Raw genomic sequence first — 17,024 nt, 5'->3', positions numbered from 1 at the left:
TGCATAGTTTTCCCTGGGTGCACAATGTTCTGGCCTCAACAGCTGGGCCTGTAATTTCTTTTCATCCTCTGCCTGTGTGTAGTGTTTGGGATTCAAACAACCTTACCTACTCTGGACTTCTGGAGGGAAGACTCTGGCCTGTGTGCAACACTGGCTGAGGTATCTAAAAGATGTGTAGATGTGACATATAGGGACATGGTTTAATGGTGAACCTGGCAGTGTTATGTTCTTAAACCTAAAGATTTTAAAGCTCTTTTCCAACCTGAACGACTCTATGATTCTATGGTTCTATGATTAACTTGAAAAGAATTCAGGAATCAGAATACAGGAGCTTCAAACTCTAGCCCAATAAACTGCTGCTATGGCCGCCTCTATCACAACTTTTTGAAAACAAGAATATTATTCCTCATTCAGCATTTCCTTAGGGGAGGAATGGGCCAACAAGGTTGTCCAAGATAGTAGATGCCATGGTTTTCCCCTCTTGGATACAAAGAATTTTAAAATCAATTTTTTCTCCTCCCCTCCTGTACATCTCCTCCTCCTCTCAGAGAGCACATTTGTTGAAAGACTGGCGTGGCCCATCTTGAGGCTGAGAAAATGCACTGGATAGGTAAACAAAGGTCAGCCTACAACCTGTCCCTTGACAATTTCTGTTGCAGAAGAAATGGCACAAGAACTGCTAAGGGAGAGGAATTGGGTAAATAGAAAAAGTGAGTTCAAACAGGAAGAATTTTATAGAGAGCTTTGTTTAATAATTGTAGATTCTGCAGTCTAGAGTTTTGCTGCTGAACCAACTTTTAAGTTCCACAACTTTTAATCTAGAAGAAAGTTTGATGATCTTTTTTCTTCAGCTGGCATAGGCATTACTGAGAGGAAAATTTCTACATGTGTTAGAAAGAGCTAAAATGTTCTCAACTGATTCAGTATTAATAAAAAGAGGATGTGAAGTGCAGGATTTTTTTTTTAATAGAAATACCTTTTTGGTTTTTTTTATCCTCCCATTCCTACATGTATAAAATTTCCAGTTTGACAATGGGTTTGGTAATATCCCTTACCTGATCTAGAATAGCTAGGAAGTTTTTACCTTGGTAAAAGAATGAAACTAATGATAATTAATCTAACAAATTATTCCCATCTAATATATGATATAATATGATATTGTTAATAGCTGTTAATGATAATAGCAAAAACCTGTCCTGTTAATTATCAATATAATCTAGTAGAGAAATGTGAAAGGCAATGAAATTATACACTCATTTGGTTAATGGGACTCCTTTAAAAAAAAAAAGTTGAATAATTTTCATAACCTTAACTTGAAAGGGCACAGTGTTGGCGCTTGGGATCAGACAGATTCACAAAGGAGGGACTCATAGAGAAAAATGAGGTATTTTATGTTTTCTTTCTCCTGAAACAATAAGTTATTTAGCCACCTAAATGAAAGTAATGCAACAGACTATGTGTTGCTCTGTTTTTTTCAACACAAAATCACTCTTTTGTATTTCTTGCAATTTATCCTGAATATAATTATTGTTCTTCTGACTAAGAGAATGTGGTGAGCAAAAGAATGAAGTAGTTTCAGTATCTAAAATGGGTGTGACAGATTTTTGCAAAAGTGCGTAGTAATATTTATAATATTAATTAATTATATTAAATAATAATACTCTCAAGTACAGTTAGAGGTACTAATGTAAGATATATATGGACATTGAAAGGAATATGGTCCTTGAACAGGTTTTCCACAGTATCACATTAGCAGTGTTTTTCTATAGGTTTAATTATTCTTAAAAAAAACCAAAAGAAACAAAAAAGAAAAAAGACCAGATTCTATGTGTTATTTAAAAAAAAATAGGTTAGCACAAGTGACCTATAATTTCATTAAAAATTCACCAAAACTGTGTTTTCCTGAACGGGTTGAGGAGGGCTGCTGTGGAAAGGATCATAACATGAGAATGCTGCTAGTGCTAGAACAGATGAAACACATGCAGAGAAAAGAAAGTGGCACACAATGTCAAGGAAATAGGTTAGAAGGCCCAAGAACAAAAGTACTCACAGATGTTACGTGAAAAAGGGATGAAGTCATCTGTGGGAGGGAAGCTACTGTTGATCTTTTATAGCAGTGGGAGCAAAATTAGTTCTGCTTTGCAGGGACAAACAATATTAAATGCTTCATGTAGCCACATGCCTCCCGACTATGTAAGCAAAACTCTCAGGAACATAGGGAAATTTCTGTGCTGCTATTACATACATGGTGATCTGTAGTGGTCTTTTACATAGTTTCTGAAGGAAGGTAGGATCAGATGGAAAAAATACAGAAAGACAATATAAAGCTGGAAATGGGAATCATAAAAAGTGACTGCAAATGAATACAAAGAAATTTTACCCAAAGAGAAATTATTTCCTTAAAATCCAGATACCCTGGCATTGCTGATTAGTACTGCTGCTACAACTCTGCAGTTCACAAGATCTAGAAAAGAACTTCTGACAGCTGTAGCTTTTTTTGAATTAACTCGCAGAATGCTTGCCAGCGCCAGGGTAACAGACCTTCATTATGTGAATACATATTGGCAAAAGTATCAAGAGGGGCAAAACCTAGGCCCTAGATATATACTATATCTTTAAAGCACAGAGTAGAGTACGTAAGAAAAATAAAATAAATTCTAGAAATGCTATCAACTTATATCGTTATCACTCAAGATTAAATTAAATTATAGCTTTGGGAAACATTCTTAGTGAATGGTGGAAATCATGAAAAACTTCTTCAGAAAGATATATGAAGGCAATTGATCATACAGAACTGCAGTAGCTCCCTGCTTCCTCATTAAAAATCTTAAGGGCGTTTTGAGGACATTTTGAAAATTCAGGAAAGAAAGGAATAAAGAAACAACAGAAAAATGAATTGCATTGAAATATGCCTTGAACATAAACTTGAGCAATTATCTGGGAAATTATGTGATATTAAGGAAGTTAGAGACAATAATTACTCCTTTTTGCATTTGAAGTCTTTTGTATGTTTTGGTCAAATATATCTGAATTCAGAGGTATGATTAGCATCCTTTGCTGAGAAATTGATCTATCAAGGATACCTTTACTCACAGCAATGATCCAATACATTCTGTGATTCTCACAAGTGATGATCTCACATCCTTTCTCTCTTATAATTATTTCTAGTCTATTTTCTAGAAATAGACAGTGCCCTGTCTGATAAAATGGGGTGTTATCAAGTGAACTTCATGCTTGAAATGAGGTTAATATCTCTAGTGGATGACCTAGCTTATTCTTTGTCCTTTCAATCATATTAGCATTTTGGATAAATATGCACAAATCCAGTATTTTTTCCTGAATACTGTGTGCTTTAAAAGTGATTAACTGCTATTTTGAAGATGCTGGCAAAGCAAGTTATAGCTAAATCACTATTTTGTTTAGAATGACATGCTTTGTGAGAAATTATCTAATTAATGAAGCAGAGCTACAAACATCTCCTGTACTTTCCATAACAGATTTCTATTTATTCTTAGCACTGATGAGTCATAGGAGCCTGCATTTGTGCACTTTGGTAGGAATGCTTTAGCTGGGAAAAAGGAGATCACATTTGCAGTTCAGCATCTTGCTTATTTATTTAAAAAGGAGGTGTTTTTTTACCCATAATTCAGTTTCAAATGAGGAAACTAGTCAATTAGTATTCATTTTTCTTGAGATTTCAAAATCTTTTATTGTAAAATGTAAACCAGGGTTAATATAATCAAAAATGTTCCCAGTTTTAGGTAGAGGGAATTGCTGCCTTCATAATGGCTATTCCTAATCTCACTGAATGGGAGTCTCTTTTTTCAGGTTTTGTCATTTTTGTCACTCTGGTATGTCTTCTTTTGGGAGTTCCCTTCTTAGTATATCACATCAGGCAATACTTATGAAGCAATATTCCAAGCACAAGGGCTTCTCCAGAACTTTCCAAATTCTGAGCTTGGATGCACTTTTTGAAGTCAGGCCTCTCAATAACTGATGGATCTGCAGCTTAAAAGGAAAACACATTTCACCTCTGAGGCAAAAGATAATAGTTGCACAAAATGGGAGAATATTCCCTAACCTATTGACTTACTCTCAGATCTGTACTGGCCTTCAGAAAAAAAATATTTAGTTGTTTCATACACATAACCCTGCCTTTGTGTCTTTATGGATGTGTAAAGGAAGAGTTAAAATAGAAAGACACAGATAGCCATATGTGTGTATTGGAAGTGAAAAAGGAGATTTCTTAGGAGCTGGAAGGGATTTAGTGTCATGGGGAAGATTTACTGCAGTGCTACTAATAAAACTTACATATTATATTACAATAAGATTCATGTTTTGGGATCTAGTTGTCACTTGAATAGCTTGTTATTTTTTTCATTCTGTGAAATTGATGAAGATGAATGTACATGGAAAAATTCCACATTGTGGTGGGTTGACCCTGGCTGGATGCCAAGTGCCCACCACAGTCGCTCTATCACTGTCCTTCTCAGCTGCACAGGTGAGAGAAAATAGAACAAAAGGCTCATGGGTCAGGATAAGGACAGACAGAGATCATTCAGCCATTGCTGTCACAGGCAAAACAGACTCCACTTGGGGAAATTAGTATATTTTGTTACTAATCAAATCAGAGTAGGATAATGAGAAATTAAACAAAATCTTTAAAATACCTTCCCCCCACCCCTGCCTTCTTCCTGGTCTCAACTTTACTTTATATTTTCTCTCCCTCCTGCCCCTCAGTGATGCAGGGGGATGTGGAATGGGGGCTGTGGTCAGTTCATCACGTTTCTGCTGTTCCTTCTTCTTCAGGGAGAGGTCTCCTCACACTCTTCTTCTACTTCATCTGATGGGAAACAGTCCTCCCTGAACATCACCAGTGTGAGTCCTTCCCACACTCTGCAGTTTTTCATGAACTGCTCCAGTGTGGGTGGGTCCCTTCCATGGGGTGCAGTCCTTCAGAACAGACTGCTCCAGGGTGGGTCCCCTGTGGGGTCAGAAGTCCTGCCAGAAAACCTGCTCCAGCCTGAGCTTCTCTCTTCATGTGGCCACAGGTCCTGCCAGGAGCCTGCTCCAGAGCAGGCTTCCCGTGTGGTCACAGCCTCCTTCAAGCATCTACTTGCTCCAGCATGGGGCTCGTCCACGGGCTGCAGGTGGGTCTCTGCACCACCGGTCAGTCCTCCATGGGCTGCAGGGACACGGCTACTCCACCATGGTCTGCACCACGGGCTGCAGGGAAACCTCAGCTCCCGCGCCTGAAACAGCTCCTCTCCCTCCTTCTCCACTAACCTTGATGTCTACAGAATTGTTACATATATTCTCACTTTGTTACTTGAAACTGCTGTTGTACAGCAAGTTTTCCCCCTTAAATCTGTTATCCCAGAGGCCTTATCGTTATCACTGATGGGCTTGGCCTTGGCCAACGGTGGGTCCATCCTGGAGTCAGCTGGCAGTGGCTGCATCAGACGTGGGGGAAGTTCTAGGAGCTTCTCACAGAAGCAACCCCTTTAGCCCCGCTGCTACCTAAACCTGGCCATGCAAACTCAATAAACATGTACAGCAATTCATGTTGCTTGGAGCAAGTTGTTCTTAAGTATGATAGAGACTACCCATTTTACAAAAGAGTTTGTTTTTTTTTTTTTAATTCCCTCTGCAAAAAGGACATTAGGTACAGTGCCTGTTCCCTCATGACCCCCAAAGATATGCAAATTGCTGAGACCTTCTGATTTCTCGAGGTCAAATCAAACTGAAGGCAATCCTCATCCAGCTTAGCTGAGCCAAGTTGTTTGCTTTGGCACTGCTGCCACATCCTAAAAAAGAAGATTTTTTTCTTGCTTGTGGGCAGGTGGTTAGAATACCATATAGAGCTCATTTTTGACTGTCAAGATTGAAATTATTTCTCAGCCAAGGATAGCTATAAGTACATCTGTTAACTATTAAATTGTGGAGAAAGAAAACTTAGCAAAGGTTTAAAATGTACTTCAGATTTAAGAGAAAAGTAAATCAGGCTAAATTCTGTAAAAATGTTTAAAAAGATACGTGTGATTCCATTATGTTCCAAACAAGAAAATTACTGTACCTCTGATAGACCCTTTTCTTAAACCAATGAAGGTTCAACTGCAGTTTGAGCAACAGTAGCATAGGTGATTATTACTAATGTATCAAAGACTTCAGTAAAACCTGAAATTATTTTTTTATGGTTATACCAGTATGGTTATTAACAACCGTTTGAATACTATATATCAAAATCTGTGTAATTTAATGTTTTTGCCTGTGTTATTGCTAAAGCAAACCTTTTAAATGGGAAGAATGGGAGGTGTTAGGCTGTCTTTATTTGTTTTTTCTGCAAAGACAGTAAATTTAAGAAGGAATACTCTTTATTAGTAGAGGCTTTATGAAGTTTAAGCGATTGAACAGTAATTATAACTCATGCTAATGAACTAGATATGAAATTAACAAATACTAAGTTAACTATTACTTACAGCAATTGTTCTCCTAAGAATTCATTCAGACATCTTCTAAATTTAATTAAAAACTTCATGTGTGAGAGCTAACAGGTCATGAGCTAACAGTCAGTCAGACAAATGAGTCTAAGGATGCTCAACTAAGAAAGAAAAACAGAGATTTACAGTACTTTCCAAATATATGTTACATTATTGACTGCATTTCCTTCCTAGCAAATACCTCTTACAAGGAGTTGATGTAAAAGTCCTGATGAGCTAACTGTGCTTTAAATTTGGTTTGAGGATTTCAGGTTTTGCAGTCATTGTTGGAGAGTGCTAGAAGCATTTCAAAGTATTTTTTCCCTTTATATTGTATTAATTTTACACATATCATTACACTTAAAGTTGTTATTTATTTACATAGTCCTAAATCTCCAAAGTGGATTTGTGTTAGTTATTTGGCTTTGTAGGATTGCACAAAAAGATGGAAAACAGTTTTGTTTCAGCATGTCTAGCTAAAATGATTAGGTAGTAAAATGAGTGAAAAAAATGGTAGTTTGTACATTTAGCTCAAGAGCCATATTGCAAATGTAGCACACACATTGGTCTCTTCCTTGCAATTTAGGCAAGAGATTAATTTCTGCAAGATTTGTGTGAGAGAGGGGCAGTGTTACTAACTGATTAATTTTGATTATGAAACAATTTTTGCTTTCTTCGTAGGAAACAAAACTGCAAGTTTATGATTTTTTGTTCTTAAAAAAAAAGTCAACATAGTCTTTGCAATGGTAATTAAAAATAACCTACTGTCATGAACAAAACACGGCTTTCTAAAGCCAGTAGCCTGGTTTGCTTGCAGGAATAGTTTATTGATCTGTTGTGGAGAAATTCAACAATGAAATTATCTTGAAATTTAAAACCAAAATCAAGTAACAGATGATCGCGTTTACTGTTGCACGAGCTTATTGCTGCATTTCTTTATTAATTCATGCAGTGAAAATCTCAAGTAAAAATTTGTTTTCAAATTTCATGTTCTACAAGATGGTGTTTGCAGGAGTATTGCTAAAGAGCATTTAATTCCCTATGCAAATACTACAGTAACATTTTGAAGGAATTGTTTTAGGAAAATAGATTTTCTTGCTAATCTTTTCTTCACAAGTATGCAGGTACTTATTTTTATGATATATCTTGGTTTTTTTTTTCTATTGAACCTACATGTGGGAAAAATCAGATGATTTATATAATCCCTACATGAAATGACAGAACGTTTTACATTTAACTGCTGAGTTTACAGAGGGCTTTATCCATGTGGTATCATTCCTGTCTACTAAAGTACATAATTAGAACTGCTGCTTCTGTTTCTTTTCCATTTCTTTTTTCTTCCCTATTACCTTAACACATTTATTAACTTTATCAATTTTAATTCTATTTCCTCTAAGTAAAAGCTACTGGTGTACAATCATCTGCTTTTTTAAATATGAGAATTTGTACACAATTCCTTTTTAATCACTATAAGAGACTTTATTTTTGCATAATTGTAGTATTTTTTCTGCTTTTTCATGATTATTTCAAGAGTAGAAAAGAAATATGTATTTGCTATGTTGTAGAAATAATAAAAAGAACCAATGATAATTACTCCAGTCTGTAATATTTTTCTTTTTGCTTTAGGCCTTAAAGAACACACCATACACCTATGTTAAGCCTTTCTATTTTCCCAGAGTCTCTGAAAACCTCTGCAAGACCTATCCATGTAGACCAATTTTTTTTTCCGATTTTCTTTCTAAATAGTTATTGCAAACCCATTTTTTTTTCCTTCCTGTTAGTGATTTCCTAATCATAATACAAGAGGAGATTATTTGTAGGTAGGAGATTTTTTCTGATCTGAGATGGAGTCACCGACTGGCATTTGCCGTATTATTTTCCTGATATTTATAAGGTAATCATGTCAGCAGAATTAACGTTCAAATCCCTTCACCTTTCTGGGTGAAATTCAGTCTTGTGCATGAAGTCTGTAAAGGTACAAAACTTTATTTTATGTATTCAAGAGGATGAATGAAAGAGAAAATGAAACATTTTTTGAGCTATTGTTCACCTTTATCACTGATGGAAGTTATCTATTTAATAATTTTCAGAAGTGTCTAATCAATTAATGAATTAATGAAAAACTCAATCTATATCTTAGAGCATTTTTCTAGTAAAATATATGGTACTTTATAAAAGAAACTATCAATAAGACAAAGCATGGAATCTCAAAACATAATTTCATTGTCCAAACTGTATACCATAATTCTGAAAAAAAAAAAAAAAAAAAAAAAAAAAAAGAGAAAAAGAGAAAGGATTTGTGTGTAACAAGTTGGGTTTTTAGTATAATTAAATAGCACTACTATTTCTATTTAAGAAATAATATAATTACCAAATCAGGACAGTTTTATATTTTTATTTTGAATGGTTTAGGATTTTAGCCTTAAATAATATGTAATATGAAACTGTTCTGGAAAAAAAATGAAGCTCTGTCTTTTTTTCTGCAAATTTCTGCTATTATTTTTTCAGCTTCCAAAGAAAGTACAGATAAAAATTCCATTAGAATATAGTAGTGGCATGCTCATCCTTTTAGCTGCCAGAAAAAATGCTGTTTTGAAAAGCACTGGTCAGATTTTGTGACTTGCAAAGTAGCTAATTTTAATTTTTACTTGACTAATATAGTCAAATAAAGTTAATAAAATTAACTTTTGAAGATTCCCTATTCATCTAATATTTCATGGTCTCCAGATTATTAATTAGCTTGTCCTTACAATATATTCACCCTCCTCCCCAAGCAAAAGAAACCTCACAAAACCAATTTTTTCATTTGGATTTGTGAGCATTTCTGATCAGTGCTGTTGCACAGTTCAGCTGAATCTCCCGGTAAAGGTGATTTTTCTCTCTCCAGTTGATTTTTCTTTAGAGTATGCTCCTTCTGCCTCCTGCTCTGAGGGCATATCTTCCAGAGAGTGAAAAGCCATGAGTAGCTGGAGGCAACAAGCTAGATCAAAAGTCTGTTTCTATCTATGGACAGACTTGTTTATTCTAAACAAAATAAGAGGTATCGCTATTCGTAGTCCCATCTGTAAATGCTTCATTGTGGTAATAATTCAGCATGCGTGACAATTGCCAGCTGGGGTTAAACTAGAACAACTTCTTTGCATGAATGATTGCAGAATAACAGGTCCCATCTGAAAGAAAGCAAAAGTGTGTGGTAGAAGGCAGACTGGCATTATGAAAATGACAGCTACTTGGGGAACTAAATATAGGAATCTTGCATGCTCTGCACCTCAGCTTTAGGACTTATCTATAGTTTGTCATTTCTGTAATATTGGGACATGCTGAGGCAGTATGATTTTCTGTGGAGAATGGCTTGAATCATCAGTGTCATTTTTTTTTTATCACTTGGCCTTCTAGAGATTTCCTTTAAGTTTATCCTGTTTAGCTTGTTACAGCTGACAAAATCCTACCCCCAGGACATAATCATTGCAGGAATATAAGCTCTGAATGTGAGGCCTGTTCAGATGCACCAGAGTATTTTTGATGAGTATCTAACACTACCACAGAAGAAAAGCATTCTCCATACAATATCTTTATGTGACTGCAATATGTGTTTACTGGTATTTACCCGAGATAAAATCTGAAAGTTCAAAATTTTATTACTACAGAGATAGAAGTAATAATCCCTTAATTCTATTTAACTGAAAAGTCTCTTCTTCTTTTGTTGTGATATGATTTCTGACAAAACAAGGTAGTAAACAGGCCCTGATAGTGCAACTACCTCATAAAAAAATTGTTATTTATTTTGAGTAACACTCCTGAAGTATAAAGGATTTCGGTGTTTGTTATTTTAAGCAGATGTAGAGTAGTATGCAAGGTCAAATTCTAAACTCATAAATACGGAAATTTTCTTAACAAAACATTGAATGTTTTTCTTTTTAACTAACCATTTTTTTTCAATTGTCTTTAGAACCATTGGATACAAAAAGAAGTATGTGAAAGTCCCACATGGTCATATTTGGGTGGAAGGGGATCACCATGGACACAGCTTTGACAGCAATGCTTTTGGCCCCGTAAGTTAATTCTCTATATGTCACTTTATACTTTGCAACTAAAGAGCTGTATATGTCTATTGGGTCATTTGTGAAACACAGCGAGTGTGAATTTATTGTGATTGTTGTTTTATTATTTTTTTGAGAATTACTAGACTTTATAAAATATCTTGGTCAGTGGATATTGAGTTTGTTCTTAGCTATTCTAAAACGAATAGAGATTTCTTTTAATTCACCCCATGGAAAGAAAAGTGGTAGAGATTTTAGATTTGGAGGGATACACTGTAACAGTATCCAGAGGGCAAGCCAACTCCCTGTAGCTGACAGATGCTCCCTGAGGACATGTTGCCAGCTAATGTAATTTGGAATGTTACCCTCCTGGGAGCTTGGTCTTGCTTTAGCACCAGTGCTGGGATAAAGAATTAGGAAACCATAACTGTGCTTACTAAGTGTTAACTAGTAAATTAGTCTGTAGAAAATAGTACAGATATTTCAAAACTTTCCCCAAAATAAAAATTTTCTTTGCATAGGATCATTTTCATATTGAATGAAAAGAAAACATAACCTGCAAAATCTGTTTCTTGACTGGTAAAAGTGTGCATCTGTTCATCAGGAAGACAGTAAATGCTTTCTCTGCACTCTAGTTTTGTTTTGGTTTTGTTACAGTTTGTATAGATTCTTGTTCTTGTTTTAACTTAATCTAGAATGCAGGAAATAGTTGCATAAGCTGTGTATTCTGCTGGGGAAATACAAATCCTTTTAGCCCTATTCCACATATAGGTTTTTGACATGCCTTTAAGAAAGAATATTCTTCTAATATTATTTTAAAAAACACCATTTGTCACAGGGAAGTTGTCAAGGCTGGATTTTCTACCCTTATGCATTTCATATCTATTTCATAAAGAAGTCACCCCACAGACTCTAAGTGAATTGATAACAACAAAGACTTTATGAGTTTGTCTGGCTTCTGGAAGTTTAGCCCAATTATTAACTTGAAATAATTTGTTCTGAGGAAAAAATGCAAAATTGGTTTGGAATGTGTGATATCAGTGCCACTCTTGGTTTGTCTCACTTATTTTTTACTTGTATTTCTTGCTGTTTTTCATTATTGTTTTCCTGCTACTATTTTCTAAGATTTCTAACATCTGGCTTTGGAGGTTTTTTCCTGTAGAATCTAATTCAGATATCTCTTTCCTCCCTTAGTAGGCTTTTCTCTGTCACTCTTTGTTCCCAAGATAAATCTTAGCCATAAAGCCACTAGTCTTCTTTTTACTTACAAATATATTGCCAATGTAGACTCAGAGCATAAAGAAACTTTAGCAGTTGGACATTGGTTTCAGATTTACAGCAGCTCACACAGGAATTTTTACAAGGTAAAATCCTCAAGGTAGTCACTATGCAGTTTTCATGCAAGATAGCATGTTGGGCTAAATCTAAATACCATCAGATTTTGACTTAATCCACAGCTGTTTATAAATATTAGTAAACCACCTTCACTAGGCTCTGACCTCACATTAGTTAGCAGTTGTTAGCTAACATCAGATAGTATGTCACTTTTCGTATAGCAATGGCTGTACCATTTGAGAGCTGGTAGTACAGTTTTTGACAGTGAATTCTTTATCTTTCTGGAGGAAGAATGACCTTTGTATGGCTTTGATGAATACATTGTGGGCAAGTCAGCTGTAAATAGGTATTTTCCTCTGAAATTAAATTAGAACAGCAATCATTGAATGAAGGCAGAAGGGGCAGAAGAGATCACAGGGCTGGAAACTAGCTTCAGAATAACAAAATATAGAAATTTTTCAACTGTAGAAGAACATGAGAAGTGTATTTAGAAGGACATGCTGTATTCTAGGTTCTTTTCAATTCTACATATGTAAGATTTCAGGTTACTCGGATATTTTCTATGCTTCTGTGTGCTTTACTCTGGAGATCACTTGCACAAGTGAATTAAAAGATTAAAATTACTCTCTTCAAGCCATTCTTAAAAAATTTTCTCTCATAATGGTAAGATGTGAACATGTTTTTCTCACTTCATTAGTATACAGATCACTTAAGAGATTAGGTTAAACATTCTGTGTCACAATTCTGACTTTTAAAACTAGATGTGTTTTCTTTCACCAGAATATTCACTAAAAATAGTGGGTTTTAAGTGGATTATGTTGTCGAATATGATTTTTTCAGCTTTCATATGATCTTATAGTAGAAAGGCATTTATAGACATTTATAGTGTAGACTCAGTAACATTTTGTAGATGAACTTAATGAGTTACATGGGGCATAAAAGGAAATTATGGAAAACCAAATTGAGAACAGATGTTAGAATAATTTTTTCTCTTGAAGAATAACAATATATGTAATGGCCTAATGGGTTAGGTTGGTAAAGCGAAAACCCTGATACCAATCAATTTCTAAATTAGATGCACCTTTGGAGAGATATGAATTTCTAGGTTGTAAAACCTGGGCAAATTAAATTATCTTTATTTAGTTCATAAACATTTCATAAAATAAATTCTGCCATGTTGTGTTATTGCATGGGTTTATAGGACTAAAATTAGATTTTTAAGGAATAGACCAATATTTTCCTGAAGCGTGTAAATAAAATGAAAATGTTACAACTAAGATTTGTAAAGGTTTAATATTTCCTTTCTGCTTAGTCATGTCTGCGAATGAAATTAATACCTTAAGTGATATTACAAAAATAACAGGGCATCTATGGGTAGTGGTGAATTAGAAATGCTATTAACTCTCTATGTGATCAAAACTCAAATATCAATTAACTTTCCAGAGTATTGGACTAAATTAATTAGTTCATGGCTATTGTACACTGTCTTTTTTAAAAAACGTCTTGTGTAATACTGAATGGCAACTGTTATACAATACTATTGCTGATGTTTGAAAATATTTCAGCCATTCATAATACTAAAAATAGCTCTTTTGAATAAAAGCCAATAAATACTCAGAGAACTTGCATATTTTTGCTACTTTTTAAGGGAATAAAAAAATTACATCCTTCTGTTTGTTTGTTGGTTTGTTTTTTTTTCAATTACCTGGACTAGAATAGAGCTTTCTATTAAATTGACTGTTGCTGGTTTTAAATTCTGAATGAAGCGATGTTTTAATGATATTACCTTAGCATTCCTTATTTGGCATACTACAGGAATATGATAATGAATAGCTTATATAATTAAGATACCCCTTTTTAAAGTTTCTTCTTTTTGTTCTCAGTTCAGGTAATTTTCCTGTTTTGGTGGGCCTTTACGCTATGAAGTTGTAGTTCAAGAGCACAGGAAATACAAAATTAATGTTCTTGGCAATGCTTCTGCTTTCTTAGATCAGAAATGCAGGAGACATTATAAATAATTGGTGAAGTATTAAACTCTGCTGCTTCAAATTTCTTAAAGATTTTAGAATGTTAACTTTATGCCAGATCAGATACTGTCTTTGCTGGCACAGTCAGTATAATACCAGCATAAAAGTAAAGTGACAACTTATATTCTATGTCCAATATTCTGGCTAAATCAAGGGAAGAGTCATTATAAACTGTACTTTACTTGGATTAAATGTTTAGAGCTGTCATCGAGCAGAGTGCAGAGGTGGTTTTGCACCAACATGTGAGGGTATCTAAGAAACAGTGTATTAGGGAGGATTCAAGCATACTGAAATCTTGAAACCACGACAGCATTGCAAGCTCAACAAAACTGAAATTTATTACCAAGAGGTGGCCAACAAAACAAACAAACTCAAAAGGGAGGAAGGAGGAGAGAAATAAGCCCCCAGCACGACCTCCCCAGTTCCCCAGCTGTTGCCCATAAAGTTATCTTACCAACCTAGCATACCTGTAATTACCAATAGCAGAAGCTGCATCCTCGGAAAGTCAGTAAGTTCACATGTCGGCAGGTGTCCCATCCAAAGGCAACGTTGTCCTTAATGGGAAGCTATCTCTCCTCCAAGAAAGTACTGTCTGCTTTTATACAATTAGCTGAGTGTCCTCAGCCTAGGCAGGTGTGGTCATCCCCGCCCAGCCAGAGGCCCTCTGCCCTCCGTCCCACCCCCTTGGTTATGTAAGTGCATCTCTTCTGTGCCTGCATACTGCACTCAGGGGGGTCTTTTCCAAATGAATCTGGGGGCGTTACTTCATCACTATAGTCTTCAATTTCTCCTTCAAGCGACCTTGGTGGATGATTAGTCAATCACAGAACACCAATTAAATATAGTTTATACAAAAACTCCCTTCAAGGACAAAGTTCTCATTTTATCAGTGCTTGTTTTCTCCTAACTTGGCAGGGAAAGAACAAAACTTTCACAGGTGGCTGGGCCGAACACAGACCACAAGTATCAGCGTAATTAACCCCTGATACAAACAGTTATTAATAATTGTATACAGTAACTGTTATATTCCTGGATGTACACACTTCCAGTGAAAAGCACTCTATAATTTAAAAAGAACAAGGCCAATTTTGTCTTATGAAGATTTCTTTGGTAAATATAATACTCTAATTAGTACATTTAGATGTTTCCAAATGCCTTCAAGCTGGGGATATGAACGAGCTTTATAAAACTAGGGCTTGAAGTCAATGGCAGTCCTTGGGCTGTCTTGTAAAAAATCTGAATAAAAGGTCATTAAAGTCAATGAGAGATTTCTATTGGCTTTAATGGCTTTGGATGAGGCTCTTTAAGAGTTAAGCTTCACAATCCAGTGTAAGGGCAAAAAAGGCTATTATTCTCCTTATCTTCCTGGGGAACACAGGTAGGTTGAGTACCTTGTCAAAAACGTATTTTTGCCTCAGCCACATCCCTATCCTAGTCCTTTTACTAAAAATATGTCTATTTTTAATGTGTTTACTCTCAAAACAAAATCTCATTGAACCTGAGCCTAGCTTTTTTGTTTACATAACTTTTACATTTGTGAACTTCAAATAGTAAATTGCTTGTAGCCAGCGTTACTGTAGAGGCTGTTTTTGTGATTGTCTATATAAGGAATTCTGTACTGTAAATTCATGTAACAAAATATCTGAAAAAAACATTTCTGTGTGTTTAACTATGTTTTCTTTCAGCACCACAAACCTGTAGACTGTAGCTACAAAACTCTATAAACTAGGATGACAATCAAAATAACTGAGTATGCTGGATTTGTTGGTTAATTTGCTTTTCAAAGGCTCATCATCTATTTCAACTTTAAGATAGAAATGGTTTAACTGTTAATTCAATTAATAATAGTAGTAGAATGTGGCCTCTTATAATTATTTTTTAGATCAATCTAGTATTTCTCCCTGTAACTACTGTTAGTGAATACTAGTTGCAGTACTCAAAACCAGAAAATATGAACAGTTCATTAGGCAGTAATTTAAACTGAAGAATGGTAGTTCTAGTGAAGTGCAGTGGTAAAGGAAACATTTGAACTATGAGATCTGCAGCTTGTGAGAGTAGCTCTGCTTCAAATGCTCTGCTGTCTTCTAAGGGAGGTTCAGAGGAAAGTTGCAGGAAGAAATGGATCTCTTTTTGTGGTTCTCACATAACAGCAAACACAGAATGCCACATGCCCTAAAAGCTCACATCATCTTGGTGATGATCTTGCCATCACTTTGGTGATGATCTTGCCATAAGCTTTCATATATGAGCTATAAACTAGTGCAAGAATTACATACCTCCCTGAAATGGAGCAACCTCTAAGGCAAAAGATGGGAAGACATTAACAACTCACAGCAGTGTGCTGAAGAGCACCACGTTAAATTGCGCACTAAGGCATATAGGTAGGGCACACCTCCCACAGAGAATTCTGCCAGGCCTCAAATATACCTGCTGCCCCCACTTGTGTCCCCATACTCCAACCAAGCTTTTGAAGAGGCTTAAGATAAATAGTTTCAATAGCACCAAACCTATTTTTCCTAGTTTACACCAAAGTCAAGAGGCGATAGTCAAACGTGGCAATAAAAAAGTGTGATTTTAGCAAGAAAACACTTATCTGTGCTTACACTCATAAAGTTAATGTAGATGAGGAAAATGGTGATGACAAAGTAATCAGTGAAGGCTGGGAATGACCTGCTGGGGACTTGTCTGCATTACTTTGCTAGCTAATGGTGCAGATTCTTCTGTTTTCTTTTTGCTATGGCTCCCACCAGTACTAGCACCTTCACTCCACTGTATAAATGTAGTCTTGGAGAGCAGCATGATTCTTATGGGATCAGAGACATTTCTACTTTTGGGTATTAAAGAAGAAATGTTTATGTTTAAACAAGATGTGTAATGCCTCTGGTGGTCTAGTGGTTAGAGTGCCTGACTCTCACCACTGCGACCCGGGTTCGATTCCCGGCCCCCTGGGCAGGTGGAGCTCGTCAGCCTTGGTAGGCAATCCACCTAAGAGAAGGTCACTCTAAACAAACCTACATCCTGGGGACCTCACTGCCACTGTCCAAGCTTTGCTCGGCCCCGGCAGATGAACCTCAGGACTAAAGGGTGGGCTCAGTTCAGCGCACACTGTGTCTCACCTAAAAAAAAAAAAAAAAAAAAAAAAA

At 35.8% G+C, this 17,024-nt stretch overlaps 1 protein-coding gene across 3 annotated transcripts in view; it reads left to right on the top strand.

The window, feature by feature from the left end:
• Positions 1 to 17,024, top strand: part of IMMP2L (inner mitochondrial membrane peptidase subunit 2) — a 414,978-nt gene that overhangs the window by 313,218 nt on the left and 84,736 nt on the right. For all 3 annotated transcript variants that reach the window (XM_064655971.1, XM_064655972.1, XM_064655970.1), the window contains one exon: positions 10,429 to 10,531. In XM_064655971.1, the coding sequence (XP_064512041.1) occupies positions 10,429 to 10,531 (103 nt within the window). The remainder of the gene's footprint in view (positions 1 to 10,428; positions 10,532 to 17,024) is intronic.

This window comes from Pseudopipra pipra, chromosome 5 (genome assembly GCF_036250125.1).
Source record: "Pseudopipra pipra isolate bDixPip1 chromosome 5, bDixPip1.hap1, whole genome shotgun sequence".
NCBI lineage: Eukaryota > Metazoa > Chordata > Aves > Passeriformes > Pipridae > Pseudopipra > Pseudopipra pipra.
Note: the sequence above shows the minus strand (reverse complement) of the source record. Positions and strands in the feature narration are given on the sequence as shown.